General features: G+C 40.5%; 1 protein-coding gene across 1 annotated transcript; it reads left to right on the forward strand.

Moving 5' to 3' along the window:
• The first annotated feature begins 11,580 nt into the window (after window positions 1–11,580).
• On the forward strand, window positions 11,581–12,534 carry LOC120914542 (olfactory receptor 6C3-like). Its single transcript, XM_040325219.1, has one exon. The coding sequence runs from the start codon at window positions 11,581–11,583 to the stop codon at window positions 12,532–12,534; it is 954 nt and encodes a 317-aa protein (XP_040181153.1).
• The last annotated feature ends 6,435 nt before the right edge of the window (window positions 12,535–18,969 follow it).

Consider the following 18,969-nt stretch of genomic DNA (forward strand, 5'->3'; position numbering starts at 1 on the left):
ATTTACAGGATATCACTGGTTACAGCCCTATTTGAAACAATGGGTACTACAGGGAGTTTCAATCCTTGCCATGTGGTACAAGATGGAAACGGTATGGTGTCACACGTCTTGTACACATCTTTTCCATCGGCAAACTGAACTCCTTTACAGCATTGCAGACTAAATTCAGCCTTCCTCAATCAATGTATTTCCCCTATGTGTATCTACATCATGCTGTTAGGTCACAATCAGATGAAGTATTGTGGGTACAATCTCCGGCCCCTATTTCTCACTATATGACAGAAGTCTCTTACTACAAGAGATTTATATCCCAGTGCTTTGCCATGCTTGTGTCCACATACTTAAAAGGCTTTCCGTCCGAAGTGGTACCTAAATGGGAGAGTGATGTGGGCATATTTGAGGAGCAGTGGGAGGAAGCTCTGCAGGCAGTTCAGCTGTGCTCTCTTTATGTAGCGCAACTTCTGTCCCAATTGTATATCATCTTGCGGGTGCATCCCACCCCTGCAATATTGTATAGCATGGGACCAAGGGAAAATTCTGAGTGTACTAGGTGCTCTAGGGACCATGGAGACCTTATCCACCTACTGTGGTTTTACCCCAAGCTACATCTCTACTGTTCGGGAGTTGTTGCCACCATTATTAGGGTATTTTCGGTCAATATCCCGATGGACCCTAAGCCCTGCATATTTCAAACTCTAGATGACCTTCCAATTGGAGACAACCCTAAACAAGCCATAGCCAAGGCACTTTTTCAGGCCCGCAAGCCTGTTCTCAGGCATTGGAAGGGGACAGAGCCTCCAACCCTACGAGAATGGACTACTCAAATGGGGGACACCCTGCGGCTGGAGAGGTACATTTTCCAGCACCAGGAAAGTTCAATGCTCTATGGTCTCCATGGTTAGATACTCCCGGCCTTTCCCCCAGTGGATTTGGTCATACTACACCTATCTAAAGGAGTTAGGTGTAAGTCGGGGGAGGGGGGCAAAACAGGGCAAGAAAAACATTAAATGTACAAGAATTTTTGAACAGGTGGATTGTGATGACATGTCGGATTGTGCATGACAAATTTTTATCTGGAACCTAGAATGTTTGCTTGTATGTCTTGGTTTGTCAAAATATACTCTTTTGAGGGGGGAAAAAAAGCACAAGGACAGGAAGTAAAGTAAAGCACAAGGATTTGAATCAGTAAATTTAAAGTGACACTAAACTCTTCTTAGAAAAATCTATTCAAGTATTTATTCTTAGTTCATAAATACATTAACTTGCTCTCAGGCTCCAATTTTTTATTTTGTTTAAGTGCCAGGGACTTCTTTCCCCATGTTTCTGAACCAAGACAAAATGAAAACCCAAACTTAGCACAGAACCCCATTGAAGTTTATAGGAGGTGATCTTGACTACCACTTTCAAGGCTAATAGGCAAGCAATTATCAAAAAGGGTATAGGGGGCTTGGCATTGCCAATAGACTACAAGTACCAATACAATTTTTTTGTTTTTAATAGTGTGCAGATTGGTCCCATATCCAGATCAACACTAAAGCCAGCTTGCATACAGTACTGGCTACTGAGACCAACTACAAGGTCCTTACACAATGCTATATAGTACCTGTTAGGATCACCTACTTTGTACCTGTATAGTCTCCCCTTTTTTTTTTTTACAAGGTTGCAAACACTGGATAAATATCCAATAAATTGGTGGACATGCCCTGCGGCTTAGCAATTTTGGGTAGAAGTGCTCCATATATTCACAAAGTTGCTTGGAGCTGACATTTTCCCTTTGCCAAATATGAGCTTTTGACTATCCGATGGCCCAGAATTCTCACTGTACAATTTCACTTATTCGCCAAATTCTCACTGCTGCCAAGCAAACTATTGAAGAGCATGGAACTCAGTTACCCTCTCCATTGCTGGGGCCAAATATAGAGTCACACAAGTCATTAATGAGAAAACCAAGGCTGGAGTCTCTGACCAAATAGGTAAATACACGGCAATGTATGTATGGTACCCCTTGAGTATGCAATTTCAGGATAGAGACTTTGCAAGCCTGTAGGAGCTTTAGGGGGAGATTTTCTAAAACTGATGCACACAGAATCTGGTGCAGCTTTGCACAATAACCACTTAACTTCTAACTTCAGCTTGTTCAATTAAGCTTTGCCAATAAAACCTAGAATGTGATTGGTTACTATGCACAGTGGCACAAGATTATGTGTGTTCCAGTTTTAGTAAATCTCACCCTTAGGGGGTCATTTACTAAAGGCAACTCCACTTTGCACTACAAGTGCACTTGAAATTGCACTGAAAGTGCACTTGGAAGTGCAGTCACTGTAGATCCAAAGGGGACATGCAAGGAAAATAAAAAACAAAATTTTAGCTTGCACGTGATTGGATGATAAAATCAGCAGAGCTTCTCCTCATTCCAGATCTACCCCTCAGATTTACAGCGACTGCACTTCCAAGTGCACTTTGCACTTGTAGTGCAAAGCTAATTTGCCTTTCGTAAATAACCCCCATGCTATCAGAAAACAATACAAATTGTATGAACAATCTCAGCAACATACACTGGCAGTGCATATTTGGCTGTGCAATTGTTATTGATTTTATTTTACAAAGAGCTTGCGCATGAGCATCACAATATGATTAATTTCAGTTTGAACATAGTAGTTAATTATTTAATTAATTAATTTTAAATAAAACAGCATGGGGTTCCCATTAGCATCCCAACCAGACCTTCTCCAGGCATGCAACCTATATGACAAGGAAAGGAGGGAAGCAAGCATGTGGCCTCCCTTCCTGTACAAAACTAGGCCATATGTCATTCAACATTGTGGGGCGAGGGTCATTTCTAACTCTATACAAAATATGGAGGGCTCTATTTAAATAGGACACATGCCTAATTTTACCTAGCATTTATTTGTGGGTCAAATATATCAGGTGAGAGCACATTCGTTGGAGGTGGACCACTTACAGAACCAGAGGTGGAAGAGTGGAAATGTGGTGGAAATATGGTTTATATTTAAAGTGATACACAGAAAGTGGCACAGAGACTGATGCACATGAGACATTCTTTTGGCATTTCTATGTATTTGGTGGTAACATAATTTTATATGTTGTAATTGACAGCACAACAATGGTTATATAAGCGCTACACTAATTTTGTTATTGCAATTATGTAACATATATAAGAGTGTTATATGGTGGAAGCTGTTAAAAATTCCCATAAATTAAATGTTGACCATAGCAGCAAACAGGTTTGTGTATATATTATTTTTGAGGTTGTTAGATACTGTTTATCAGGAGAACAAAAGTCACCATTTTGACACATTTTCTAAGCTCTCGGAATGCCCATTCTCTGGCAATGTCTGCATGCCCATGCTCAAAGGCCAAATCTGACTAAAAATGCAATAGGCAATTGCCATGTATTGGTAAATTTTTCTATTTACTCCTTAAATTTTCCTTTATTTAGCTTGTTCTTCTGAGTATACCAATCCCCTTGTGAGATCATCCCAAAGCATTATTTAGTTATATAATCCTCTACGTGCTATGATAAAACAAACACTGTGTTCTGTGTTTTATGTTTTGCAACACTAAGAGGGAAAACTGCAAAATAAAAACCAAACCTTATCCATGGTTGGTAAAACCAAACCTTATCCTTGGTTGGTATTGCTATCGCCAGTTGTCCCTGCTATTTTATTATTTTCCAAAAAATACTGTACAATATTTTATCAGGATAAAATAATGTGCATAAAAAAAAAAATTTACGCACAATTATATCTACAACATTTGTAAATTATCATATGCTTCTTAATTATTTTAGGAAATATGTATATTTTTTTTTAGGATACATGCATTTTTGATTATTTTAGGATACATGCATTTCTAATATGACACTGTAATAAGTAGATACAATACTTGTCCTTGCTGTGTGTTTTTTTTTTTTTTTTAATCGTTAAATTAATTAATAATAATGCAGCATATATCCACTCAGGCATTCAACAAAAAGTTAATTTGTTAATGTGATGTTAAAAATGCACAGCTTTAAAATTTCATATTGAAAGCCAGAAAACAATGTTATGTTCCAGTTAAAGGGCAAATCTAACAAATATTTGAGAGGGGCACAGGTAAGTTGAATAACCTCCTATGTTCTTGGACATCACAACTTCCTAAAAAATCTCTATAGATGGTATCGTAAAAGCTAGCTTTTTTTTCTTTTTTTCTTAAAACCACTTCAGACTCAACCACAAGAGACTTGTTCATGATTTTATTCATTAATATCGTCTCTACTTCGGGTTTGCATCATTTGTGGTTTTCCACATGCAAATTTATATATTTATCTATTACTTCATTAATTTTATTGTTTGTCATTTTACCTGTCAAAGTTAATTATAAATTAATTATAACCCCCCCCCCCTCCCTCCCCTAGTGGTTTGTTCCCTCCTTTTTATCTTATTTCATCTTCTATTAGTATTTCTCTGTTGATTTAAAATCTTTCCACTGTCTCCATCTCATGTTATATTTATTGAGTTGGCCCACATCGCAACTACATAAATATTCCATTTTATTATAATTTTCCACTCTTTCGAACCATTCTGTTTTCTTGTACTTAGCCAGTTTTTTGGTATCAATCCTTTTGGTGGGATTATTGTTTTGCTACAGTTTGTATTTGGTTCTTTTAATTCGTGGAACAAACAAGCTTGTATGGTATTAGATATCTTTTCTCCAGTTATCGCTTCCACATATTCCTGTATTTCCTGCCAATATTCCTTTATCTTTGGACAGTCCCACCATATGTGTGTAGTTGTTCCAATCTGACCACATTCTCTCCAACACAGTGGAGTTTTATCTTTGCTAAATTTATAAATCACTTCAGGTGTCCTATGCCATCTCAAAATGCATTTATAATTAATTTCAATTGTATTCATATCAGTTGCGGTGCTATGTACGGCTTCTATTATTCTTTCAACTTGTTGATCCTCAAATTTCTTGTTTATTTCTTTTTCCCCATTTCTCTATAAAGTAGGTTTTTCCTTGTACCTCTAGTTCTGTCAATATCCGATATACTCTTGATATCACATGTCTTAGTGGTGTTTGTATAGTACATGATTTTTCTAGTGCTGTTAATTTCTTTCCGTCTCTGATAGGTGAGGGTATTGAGTTTACCAGATGTTTTAATTGTAGATATTCCCATTCATTGATATCCCAACTGTTTTTTTCCTTTATATCCTGGAGTGTTTTTTTATCTTTCCCTGTTCTGTGATATCCTTTATTTGTGATGTCCCCATTTTATTTGCAAACCGAGTGCCTTTCCCAGGTTTAAAAAAAAATTGTTTCCGTGAGTGAAATTAAAGGTGAATTTTAAGTCCATTTATTCTGTCTGTAAATTAAATTCCATATCTTGAAAACATTTTTTGTTAGTTTGTGCATGTCTGAGTCCAATACTCTGTGTTTTCGTGGTATCCATGTGTTTTTGTGAAGTACTGCTTTACTTTTAGTATTTTCCATTCAAACCCATTTTTTCTCTTTCTCTTTATCTTTATTTTCCCATTCCACCATTCGTGCAATAATCGTGGCCTTGTAATATCTATTTATATCAGGTGCTGCTAATCCTCTGTGTTTTTTTTTTTCTCTCTCTGCTTTTTATTTTTCCATATGTATTTTATCAGCATCATTTTAATAATCTTAAAAAAACTCTGTGGTATGTCTATGGGTACCATCTGGAATGTATGTTATTTTTGGCAGAATAGCCATCTTGAAAAAGTTTATCCATCCTAACCATGAAAATAGTCGTGTTGTGCTCTTTTTTAGATCTATTTTTATCTCATTTAGTAGAGGAATATAGTTAGCGAGGTACAGGCTATCTACTGTTGATGTAAATTTAACTCCCAGATAGGTCAACTCTCCTCTCACCCACGTAAATGGATATTCTTTTTGCAACACAAGTTCTTATTTTTTCCCCACCCCTATATTTATAATTTCTGTTTTTATAGGATTTATTTTGAAATTTGGAAGTTCTTCGTACTTTTTTATTTCCTTAATTATATTTGGCAAGGTCACCCTTGGATAGGTTATATACATTGAGATATCATCGGCATATGCCGCTACCCCCTTTGTGTTCTTCTTCACCTATTCTCGCCCCCTCTATATTTTGGTTATTTTGCAACGTTGCCAGAAAAGGTTCCAGCGTTAGTACATATAGAAGTGGCGAGAGCAGGCATCCTTGCCTAGTCCCCATTATGCATTTCAAAAGGCGATGACATCTTACCGTTGACCTTGACCATTGCCATTGGTCCACTATAGAAATTTTGGATCTAATGTCTAATTTTAGGTCCCATTCCCAGGTGATAGATAGTGTCCCTCATAAATCCCCAGTCTACCCTGTCAAATGCTTTCTCAGCATCTATTGACACGACTTTGATTTTCCACTCTTATTTTTCTGCAACAGTAATATAGTTTTTAAACTATTGTCTCTACCTTCTCTTCCGGGTATAAACCCTGTCTGGTCTGGGTCTACCCAATCTGGCATTAGATTCTTGGGTGGCAAGGATTTTTTCATATAACTTTGTGTCAGCATTCAGTAATGCTATGGGCCTATAACTAGAGCATAATGTCTTGTCTTTTCCTGGTTTTGGTGTTATAGTGATATGGGCCATTAAAGATTCACGTCTTATTTCCTCATCTTCCCCTATTTTATTAAGGTAGTCGCATAGTCTTGGGATCAGTTGGCTCTGAATTTTTTTATTAGTATTTGATGTTGAACCCATCTGGTCCAGGGCTTTTCCCCGTAGGTGTATCTTTCAATGCTCTTATAATTTCTTCCTGTGTAATTACTGCTTCCAAAGCTGTCAACCGTTCTTCATGTATTTTTGGCAATTTTGCATCCTTTAAATATTCTTGTATTTTTTTCCCCTCTTCTCCTTCTATGTATCTTCCTTTCTAATTGCATATAATGCACTATAGTATGTTTGAAAGGCCATTGCAATATTGGCTGTTTTATTCACCAATTATTCTCTTTCATTCTTTATCCTCTCTATATAGTTTAATGACTTATTACGCCTTAGCATTTTTTCAAGATATTTTCCAGGCTTGTTTCCTCCTTTATATCTCTCTTTTCTAAGTCTGTTAAACTCCTTTCTTATTTCCTGCTCTATGAGATCTTTCAGTAGTTCCCTTTTTGATATTAAGGCTCGTTAGGTTTCCTTTTCCATATGTCTTATGTTTTTGTTCCAGGTCATATATTTCTTTTAAGATTTTTTTCATATTAATTTCTCTTTCTTTTTTCTAGTCCTAATGGCTATCAATTGGCCCCCTTATAACGACCTTATGTGCTTCCCAAATTGTTACTTTAGATAGTTCTGGTGTGTCATTAATCAGGAAATACTGGTCAATTTCTGTTTTTATAATCTTCTCAACTTCTTGGTCTTCAATTGTATCTTAATTTATTCTCCATGTTCCTCTCCCCGGCGCTTTCCTTTTTAATTTTAGTGTCATTGTCACTGGAGCATGATCTGATAGTGTAGCTATTTGTATTGATGTCTCCATAACTACCTCCAGTGCTCTGTGTTCGATCAATATATAGTCCAGTTTGGAGTACATTCCGTGTGCTATTGAATGGTATGTGAAATCTTTTACACTAGGATTTTCTTTTATCCTTCTTAGTTATTTTTTTTCTTTATCTACAGCCCCGGTAGTGGAATCTAATTTACTATCCATGGTAAAGTTTAGATCTCCAGACAATATTAAATAGCCTTTCTTAAATTCATCCAATTTCTTTAAAATCTATAATGCCGATCGGTCAAACCGATGAGAACGGTCTGATGGACCGTTTTCATCAGACCAAACCGATCGTGTGTAGGCCCATCGGTTATTTATCCATCGGTTAAAAAAATTCAATCTTGTTTTAAATTTAACCGATGGATATCTAACCGATAGAAAAAACAAACAGTACCCCGCAAACAGTCTCTCGCTCACGGTGAACAAATCTCAGATGGCCAGCACATAATTAGACCCTTTTATTCATAAAAAAAAAATACTCCAAGGGTGGGGGCTTCTCTTTTATAGTAAGCGGGTGGAGGCGAGGGCTACTGTGATATTAATTCCCCGGGCACACATCCTAATCTTGCCCACTCTTCACCTCCTCTTACCCCCCTTATAGTGCGGCTCCACTATTCCTCTTTTGCTCCCTTCAGTCTGATCTTTAGCCGTTCTCGACTATTTTCGGCCACCCTCGGCAGAACGCCGTGGTCCTCGGCCAGCTTCGTTACTCCCTCCCACCTATTCCGCCTGCTGCCTCTCCAGGCTTCCCACTTACTGTCAGAGGCACCCCCAGCTTACCACCGCTTCCTACGGCTCCCAGGGTCGTCCACTCACCCCTCCAGCAGCTGTCCGGCAGCCGTCCAATGCTTCCTTCACTCCGAACCACGCACGGACACAGATAAAAGCTAGCTTTCTCAGTTATTTGTCTATTATATACAGTATCTCACAAAAGTGAGTACACCCTCACATTTTTGTAAACATTTATTATACCTTTTCATGTAACAACACTGAGGAAATGACACTTTGCTACAATTAGTGAGTGTACAGCTTGTATAACACGGTAAATTTGCTGTCCCCTCAAAATAACTCAAAACACAGCTATTAATGTCTGGCAACAAAAGTGAGTACACCCCTAAGTAAAAATGTCCAGTATGGGGCCAAAGTGTCAATATTTTGTATGGCCAACATTTTTTTTCCAGCACTGCCTTAACCCTCTTGGGCATGGAGTTCATCAGAGCTTCACAGGTTGCCACTGGATGTAAGAGACCTTGTGCTCCTCCACCTTCAATTTGAGGATGCCCCACAGATAATCAATATGGTTTAGGTCTGGAGACATGCTTGGCCAGTCCATCACCTTTGCCATCAGCTTCTTTAGCAAGGCAGTGGTCACCTTGGAGCCCACTCTCCGAAGGGAGGGGATCATGCTCTGCTCCAGTATGTCACAGTACATGTTGGTATTTATGGTTCCCTCAAAGAACTGCAGCTCCCCAGTGCCGGCAGAACTCTTACTCCCACCACCATGCTTGACTGTAGGCACACTTGTCTTTGTACTCCTCACCTGGTTGACACCATCTGAACCAAATAAGTTCATCTTGGTCTATTCAGACCACAGGACATGGTTCCAATAATCCATGTCCTTAGTCGGCTTGTCTTCAGCAAACTGCAGGCTTTCTTGTGCATTATCTTTAGAAGAGGCTTCCTTCTGGGATGACTACCATGCAGCCCAATTTGATGCAGTGTGCGGTGTATGGCCTGAGCACTGACAGGCTGACCCCCCCCACCCCTTCAACCTCTGCAGCAATGCTGGTAGCACTCATACGTCTATTTCCCAAAGACAACCTCTGGATATGAATCTGAGCATGTACACTCAACCTCATTGGTCGACCATAGCAAGGCCTGTTCTGAGTGGAACCTGTCCTGTTAAACCACTGTATGGTCTTGGCCACCATGCTGCAGCTCTGTTTCAGGGTCTTGGCAATCTTTCTATAGCCTATGCCATCTTTATGTAGAGCAACAATTATTTTTGTTCAGGTCCTCAAAGAGTTTTTTGCCATGAGGTGCCATGTTGAACTTCCAGTGACCAGTATGAGAGAGTGAGAGCGATAAAACCAAATTTAACACACCTGCTCCCCATTCACACCTAAGACCTTGTAACACTAACGAGTCACATGACGCCAGGTAGGGAAAATGGCTAATTGGGCCCAATTTGGACATTTTAACTTAGGGGTGTACTCACTTTTGTTGCCAGCGGTATAGACATTAATGGCTGTGTGTTGAGTTATTTTAAAGGGGACAGGAAATTTACACTTTTATACAAGCTGTACACTTACTACTTTACATTGTAGCAAAGTGTCATTTCTTCTGTGTTGTCACATGAAACGTTATTATAAAATATTTACAAAAATGTGAGGGGTGTACTCACTTTTGTGAGATACTGTAGTGAGGATAAAATTATGTGATTTTGGGGGTTTGTAAATCCTGGGCACCACAGGAGTCCCCAGGAGCTAAAACCCATTCAAGATGTCAGTAGTCAGTAGTCAGTAGTCATTCAAAACATAAAAAAAACACTACAAAAATATTCTGGTAACTATGAGGTTAATATCTGTAATATTTTTTAAGCACATGCTATTATTTATTAATTTATAAGATTATGTTTACTAGAAAGATACCATCCCCAATCAATGCAGGGATGGACTGGCCATCGAGACTACTGGGAGTTTCACGGTGGGCCGATGGCTCAGTGGGCCGGTTTGAGTGACAGCCTGTCAAAGTAATGGCTGCGTGGCTTGCACAGCCATTACTTTGAGCACCGCTGTACTACCCAGGGATGGACTGACCTATCGGCCGGAGAAGTTGCAGAAGGAGGAGTTTTCTCCACTCAGCGAAGACCACCTACAGACAGTACCCTCAAGTGGTCATTAGGAACGCTGCACCTCGCTTGCCTCTTCCTTCTGTGTGCTCAGTGCAGCAAGCTGTGCCCTGTGTTTCTGTCAGCTCCCGGGAAGGTGGCCAGCGAGGAGGGGAGTTGGATGTAAAAGCGGAGGAGGGAGAAGCGTTCCACCCCCTTCCTGACCACCGAAGAGCTGAACAGGAGCGAGCGTGGCCACCCTCGCGCTCCCAGAACTTGGATTCCTCCACCTCCTCTCTGCTCCATGAACCGTGCGGCTCGGGCCGGAGGACAGGCTGGGAGCCCAGAGGAAGACAACATGCAGGAGGCAGAAGGAGGTGCAGAGCAGCAAGAGAACCCCCCGATCAAGAGAGACTTGGTGCTGCCACTGCTGGCCATCAGGTACCCGGCATCCTGTACATACATGCCAGCACACTGAGAAGGGGGAGGGGCTGCAGGAAGGGACAGTGCAATCTGGTCTGTCTCTCAGCCCTCCCCTCCTCTGTCTATCAGCCAGCCCCCCTCTTTTGTCTCTCAGCCAGCCCCCCTCCTCTGTCTCTTTCACTCCCTGACTCTTAGGTTGCTTTCACACTAGGGCTGGCGTTGACGGTAAAACGCTGCTAGTTTTCTGCTGCTGAAGTGCTTTGCAGACGCTTCAGCAGTGGTGGCCATTTATTTCAATGGGCAGGAGCGGCATATACACTGCTCCTCTACCGCCCCAAAGAAGCTGATTTAATGACTTTTTCTTAACTCCCTGCCAGCACACTCTGGCTTTCAAACTGGGTCTGCAGGGGAGCCGTTTTTCAGGTGCTTTACAAGCGCTATTTTTAGCCCAAAAGTGCCTGAAAAATGCCTCAGTGTGAAAGGGGTCCTACACTTACTCCCTTTTCCTCAACCCCCCCCCCCTTCCTCTCACCCTCTCATGATATACAATATTGGATGCAAGGGCCTTTTGGTGGGCGTGATTTTTTTTTTAAAGGGGGGTGGGGGGCAGCATTTTTTGTAATTAAAGTGGGCCGGTCTGGATGAAGTCCAGGACCAAATTTTTGTCCCAGTCCAGCCCTGAATCAATGTCACCATCAAAGAGGCTTTAGATGTTCCTGTTACAGGTTTTGCTTGTGACGGTTCTCATTCAACTCATTATTTATTTATTTATTTTTACTTATATGAATGCATTTGAAGCTACAACAACACAAAGAGAATTCATGTTTCATCTAAATCACACTCCAACAGACTTCATCATCGAAGGAATCTCGGATGTACCTGAGCTACAGGTTCTGATCTTTCTTCTGGTTCTTCTCATTTATCTTGCCACTCTCGGTGGTAATGTAGCAATAGTTCTACTGGTGTGTCTGAACTCTCATCTTCAAGTTCCAATGTACACCTTCTTGGCCAATTTATCCATCCTAGATATGTCTTGCTCGACAGCTGCTCTACACAAGATATTTACAATGTCTCTCTCAAAAGAGATCTCATATCTTTCTTGCTTGGCTCAGTTATATATTTTTTCTTCATTAACCAGTGACCAATTTTGGATTTTGGTTGCTATGAGTTATGATCGATATGTGGCCATCTGTAAACCTCTATATTATCACATGGTCATGAATGGTAGACATTGTGCTCTGTTGGTTTCTGTCTGTTGGGTGTTGGGATTTTTAGAGGTTGTTCCTCATATAACTACACTGTCACGCTTCACTTGTTACAGGTCCAATAAGATAGATCACTTTTTTTGTGATGTTTTGCCAATTAGAGAAATCACATGTAGTGACACCACATCTTTGGATCTTTGTCTTGTTATAATAGGACTTACACATCTTACATCAACTTTCACCTTGACCTTAATTCCGTATGTGTTTATTATCTCATCCATCCTCAATATAAAGTCCAACACAGGGAGACAAAAAGCATTCTACACCTGTTCCTCACACATAGCAGTGGTCCTCATATTCTATATGACAATTATTATTCAGTATATAGCATCCAAATCAACCAAAAGTAACGCATCCAACAAAGTGTTTGCCTTGTTAAATACAGCAATTGTTCCCATGCTGAACCCACTGATTTACAGCTTGAAAAATAAAGATGTAAAATTAGCTTTGAAAAGAATGATTAAGAATTGATGGAAAGGCTGCATTTTCTGTTATATAAAAATTTTAATCATGTTTTGTTTTGTTTTGTTTCATGCATTTGGAAAAAATAAAATTATACAGTTTGCATTTTCATATAGAAATGTATTAATTTACCCATGTTTTATTATTTGAAACGGTTAGTCAAGCCAGGAATTACAGTATATAAAATATACCTTTCATTCTTTTCTTTTGGGGAGGGGGGGGGAATAAAAATGTAGAATGTGATGGGTTTGTGATACAGAATTGTGCAGCAACATAAAAGAATCTTTAAATAAAATATGAGAACACCTGAAAGGTGGAGGTATAAATGGGTGGGGTCGCCTGACTTTAAGTGTGCAAATCAGGAGTTTAAACTTTTTATAACTTTAAAAAATTGCAATCTGTTTTCCAAATGTATTAGTGTGAAGTTGGTTTTGACCAGCTTCATCAAACCTGCATTTCTTCACCCACTAGACCCTATAGCTAAATTATCACAGTGTATGTAAACTCTAAATCAGTTATTTTTAGTAATAATTGGCATTGTATGTTTCCTTAAGGAAATCATCTTTTGGTGTTGCAAAATTTCTTACCCAGAGTTCCTGCCAGTAACATCACTTCCTTTTGCATGCTGGCAATGTTAGGTCACAGCCTCAAAATTAGCATCAACATTGCCAGCCTGCTGTGAGAGTTATTTGTATTGGCTCTATATGATAGGCCCGATACGCAGGTCAATAGCCAACCGAAGGAGCACACACGGCAGGTTGGCAACACTGCTCCTAATTGTGGGGCTATGGCTTAGCATTGTCAATCTGAAACAAGTAGTGGTATTAGCTTACCTCCCAACTGTCCCGGATACTGTGGGACCTTCCCCGAATATCAACCAAGTGTTGGAGACCGGTCTGGGCAATATTCCGGAGCCCAATGCAGGAACAAGTTCCGGCACTTGGCTCCCCTAACTAAATAATCCAAGCTGTCTATAAATCAATATTCTTGGCCAGCACTGCCTGCAACCTCTAGGATGCTACACACAGAACGGCCCTGCCCTGAGGCTCTAATGAGCAAACAGGAAAGCAGGGCAAGGAAGGATTCAAGGAGGGTTTGGGGTGTAGAGGTTAGCACAGAGAGCGTGGTGCATATGTGAGCCAAGAGGGGATTGGGGTGTGGAGGTAAGCAGAGAGGGGGGATCAAAGGTGCATAGAGGGGGGTTTAGGGAGAGAAAGAGAGAGGTGGGTGCAAAGTTAAGCTCGGTAGGGGGGTTGGAAATCCAACCTTTAGCAGGACAGGGTCAGGTTGCAGAGTTTAGTAGAGAGAGTGGGGTGCAACAGTAAGCAGAAGTTGTGGTGCAGAGGTTATCTGAGAGGGGGGTTGAGGTGCAGTGGTTAGAAGAGAAAGGAGTTTGAATGTACAGGTCAAAAGTGAGAAAAGAGGGGTAGGATGCAGACATGAGCAGAAAGGGGGGAGTCGAGGTGCAAAGGTAAGTGCAAGTAGAGAGGGGGTTTGGAATACAGAAATTAATCGGGGGGGGGGGGGAATAGGAGTTAGCAAAGGGAAACGATTTGTGGTGCAGAGTATAGCATAGAAGGGGGTTTTGGGTGTAAAGGCAAGCACATACCTCCCAACCATTATGGAATGTGCGGGACCATCCCAGGATTTCAATGAAATCCTGGGATCCTGGCCAGCTTTACTTTACACAGTGGGCCAGATTCATAGAGAACTGCGGCGGCGTAACGTATCGTCTTTAAGTTACACCGCCGCAAGTTTTCCTCGTAAGTGCTTGATTCACAAAGCACTTGAGTATAAACTTGCGTCGGAGTAACGTAAAGACGTCCGGCGCAAGCCCGCCTAATTCAAATGGGGCGTTCTGCGCATGCTCCGTTAGCAAATTTCCCAACGTGCATTGCGTGAAATTACGGCGCCCCGACGTGTTTTTTTGAATGGCAACGTGCGTAACATACTTTCGTATTCCCGGACGTCTTATGCAAAAAAAAAAAAAAAAAAATAGAAATTCGACCCGGGAACGACGGCCATACTTTAACATGGCTCGTCTAAAGTTAAGCCATGAAAAAGCAGGCCTAACTTTGAGACGGGAAAAACCGGCTAGCGACGACGTAACAAACGCGCGTACCTTCGTGGATCGCCGTAAAAGCTAATTTGCATACCTGACGCTGGAAAACGACGCAAACTCCACCCAGCGGCGGCCAAAGTATTGCATCCTAAGATCCGACGGTGTAAGTCAATTACACCCAGGGCCGGGACAAGGCAGGGGCGGGCGGGGCGAGTGCCCTGGGCGCTACCATTCCGTATAGGAGGGGGGCGCAGTTCTGACAAACAGGCAGCCACGAGCGCCGCCCGCCAGACCAGTACACTTGTGTGTCACTGTCTAGTACTAGTAGTAAGCGCGGGCAGCGGCTGACGAGTGCGCTCCTCACCTCCTGGCTCCCTTTCCTCTTTGTTTACTAACTCCCCCTATGGAGTCAGTTGATCCATTCCAGCGCCGAGAGCCGCGTGACGTCACGGCCGGAGGCGGGCTGAGAGAGGGAGGACTCGGAGCAGCACTGCGCAGGGAGCTGTGTCTGCTGAGCTGGCTGGCAAGGACTAGTCACGAGGGGCCCGAGCGTGCCTAGGAACCTAGCAGCAGTGTGCTACGCTACAGTCAGTACTGCAAAGAAGACTACTGACTACTAAAAAGTAAGCAGAACAGAACCTGTTAAAGCAAGTAATTAAATGGCTGTATTGGGGGGGGGGTAAGCTGACTGAGGTGATCAGCACTTTGTGTTATTTTGAGCCATGCCTTCTCTGACTAGCAAAAAAAAAAAAATCAATTGCAGCCTCACTATGCCACCAAACGCAGCCACTGTACCAACACACGCAGCCACTGTACCAACACACGCAGCCACTGTGCCATCAATTGTCGCCACTGTGCCCATCACACGCAGCCACTGTGCCATAAAACTACCCCCTATTTTGTAGACGCTATAACTTTTGTGCAAACCAATCAATAAACGCTTATTGCGATTTTTTTTACGAAAAATATGTAGAAGAATACGTATCAGCCTAAACTGAGGAAATTTTATTTATTTTTTTATATATTTTTGGGGGATATTTATTATGGTAAAAAGTAAACAATATTCATTTTTTTCTAAATTGTCGCTCTATTTTTGTTTATAGCGCAAAAACTTAAACCTGCAGAGGTGATCAAATACTAGGGCTGCAACTAACGATTATTTTCATAATCGATTAGTTGGCCGATTATTGTTTCGATTAATCGGATAATAGCCTTAAAAAAAAAAATTGCATTTTTACATTTTTTGGGGCCAATTTGTTGTTGGGCAGATTACAAAACACAAATTGCCGCAAAAACACATTACATGCTTTTCTGCAGCTTCTCCATTGAAGTATATTGAACCAAAAAATAAATAAAAATAGCACCGTTTTGCGTTAAGTCCTCGCCCTTTCCAAATATGCAGCACCTGAAAGAAAATCATGGATGTGAACGTGTCCCATAGGAAAACATGTAAATGAACTGTAGTGTGTTTCGGCAAAAAGCACCAAAAAACAGAGGTGTGACCCAGGCCTGAGATGTTTAGTAACATAATGGGGTTAAAAAAAACAAAAATAAGTACAAAAAGAGCAAATAATCGCTAGCTGTAAGGGGTTCATTTTTTTTTTTACTGTGGGACAGTGAAAGTAATATTTACAGTAGCGATTTGCTTTTTTGTACTACAAAAGGCTATTTTTTTTTTTTTTTAACCCCATTAGGTTACTGGCCGATTAATCGATTATGAAAATTGTAATCGATTCATTTCATAATCAATTAGTTGTTTCGACCCTATCAAATACCACCAAAAGAAAGCTCTATTTGTGGGGAAAAAAGGACGCCAATTTTGTTTGGGAGCTACGTAAACAAAATCTATAAAGTCAATCTACAGTGATCTCCCCGCTGACAGGGGGACTGTCCTCTCTGCTAGATCACACCGGTCAGTGCTCGCAGCCATGGACTGAGAGCACTGATCGGATGCCAATCGTCAGACGTTTTTTGAGCATGCCCCTTCAACAGAACCCGAACATGCTGCCATATACACAGGCCAAATGTTGTCCGGTTTCTGTTGAATCAGCGGATGTTCAGCCCGTGTGTAACTGTTACTTGCCAGATTACCAGGTGGAAAAAAAACTAAAAACATATAGCTTATAAAAAAAGGCGAAAAAAAAATAAATAAGCCACATTTAAGGATTGGTAAACTGCAATGCATTTAATTTCTGTTTTTTGATTTAGGTACACTTAAAACTTTTTTTTAATAAAAGGCTGGCCACAGAACAGATGGGGTCAGTGTCTGAATAATGTATGTTTATTTGTATTGAAATATGTAAAAGATTGTAGTTTTCTTTTTCTTAACAGCAGTAGCATAGGAAGGGTTAGAAAAAGCTTGATAATTGAGGCCCTTGGATATAAAATGCTATTATTGTTATAAGCTCCCTTATGACTACTGAATAATGCTTTTAGTCTTGTAAATAATTAAATCCGCAGACAATTCCTGTATTCCCTACTTGGAATAGTAGAGAATAATGAGAGGTAATGAGATCTCACTCATTAAACATCATCTTACCAAAAACATTGGTAATTAAATCTGTAGATACCATCCCTGCAAACACTGATCCACTGGGATTTCTAATAAGGTAGTATGCTAATAACAAGAAGAGATTTAGATTATGTCATCCAGTTAGTTAAATTTACTTTTTATATGTGCCATTTTGCTTTTTGTCTATTATTTTTAAAAGTTCTGTTTCTAATGTGAGCACATCCTTACGTATAGTACTTAAAAAGGTATGCATGCAATTAAGTAGACATGGCTTTGGATGTATTCATATGTATGAAAAGAAAAAATATTGTAATGATTTTTTTTCTGAAGGGTCTCCAGGTCATGGTATAGCTAGTAGTAGTTCATTACATACAACTGGACAATCCACTTTAACTGATACAAGCTACTTCTTCAGTTGTAACGAGTGTCAGGAATTCAGGAACATGCCCCAGCACTCATAGCGACATGCGTAACTCTCCTACATCCAATCAGCATAGAATGAGTCCAAGGTGCAACTTATTGTGCATTACGTCTTCCACATGCACTTATCCTACTGATTATAGGTTGATGAGCTACTTGCTGTATATTTTCAGATGCATGCTATAATTAAAGAGGAGTAACGCCCCCCATCTAAAAAAATTTAAGTCAGCAGCTACAAAGACTGTAGCTGCTGCCTTTTAATATTAGGACACTTACTGTCCCGGGTTCCCGCGTCGCTGGCACCCCAGCTGATTTTTGGATCAGCTGTCAGGTGCCGACGCCACCGCCATTTATGGTAAGGGAAACCAGCAGTGAAGCCTTTTGGCTCCACAGCCGGTTCCCTATTGTGCATGCGCAAAGCTGGCTAACTGGCCCAGCAGCGGAGGAAGGAGGCCGAACTTCCAAGGAAACTTCCAAGGGACGGTTAACCATTCCCCCTTCCCTGAATAAAATGGCGGTCATTGCAATACTTTGTCACACCGTAATTGCGCAGCGGTCTTACAAGCGCACTTTTTTTTGGGAAAAATTCACTTTTTGAATTAAAAAAATAAGACAACAGTAAAGTTAGCCCAATTTTTTTTTATATTGTGAAAGATAATGTTACAAGTAAAATGATACCCAACATGTCACGCTTCAAAATTGCGCCCGCTCCTGGAATGGCGTCAAACTTTTACCCTTAAAAATCTCCATAGGCAACGTTTAAAAAAATTGTACAGGTTGCATCTTTTGAGTTAGAGGAGATCTAGGGCTAGAATTATTGCTCTCGCTCCAAAGATCGTGGCGATACCTCACTTGTGCGGATTGAACACCGTTTTCATATGCAGGCGCTTCTGCGCGCGAGCTCGTCGGGACGGGGCGCTTTAAAAAATTATTTTTTGTTTTCTTATTTATTTTAATTGATTTTATACATTTTTACACTGTTTAAAAAAAAAAAAACATGGGTCACTTTTATTCCTATTCAAAGGAATGTAAACATCCCTTGTAATAGAAAAAACACGACAGGTCCTTTTAAATATGAGATCTGGGGTCAAAAATACCTCAGATCTCATATTTAGAATAAAATGCAATAAAAAAAAAAAAAAAATTGCCTTTAACCACTTAAGACCCGGACCAAAATGCAACTAAAGGACCCAGCCAGGTTTTGCGATTCGGCACTGCGTCGCTTTAACTGACAATTGCGTGGTCGTGCGACGTGGCTCCCAAACAAAATTGGCGTCCTTTTTTTCCCACAAATAGAGCTTTCTTTGGGTGGCATTTGATCACCTCTGCGGTATTTTTTACTTTTTGCTATAATAAATATCCCCCAAAAATATATAAAACATTATTATTTTTTTCCCCTCAGTTTAGGCCGATACGTATTCTTCTACCTATTTTTGGTAAAAAAAAAAAA

The sequence above is a fragment of the Rana temporaria genome, chromosome 9 (genome assembly GCF_905171775.1).
Source record: "Rana temporaria chromosome 9, aRanTem1.1, whole genome shotgun sequence".
In the NCBI taxonomy this organism is placed as follows: Eukaryota; Metazoa; Chordata; class Amphibia; order Anura; family Ranidae; genus Rana; species Rana temporaria.

What these genes read in the sequence shown, in the direction of transcription:
- LOC120914542 (XM_040325219.1), top strand. Translation starts at nt 11,581, where the DNA reads ATGAATGCATTTGAAGCTACAACAACACAAAGAGAATTCATGTTTCAT.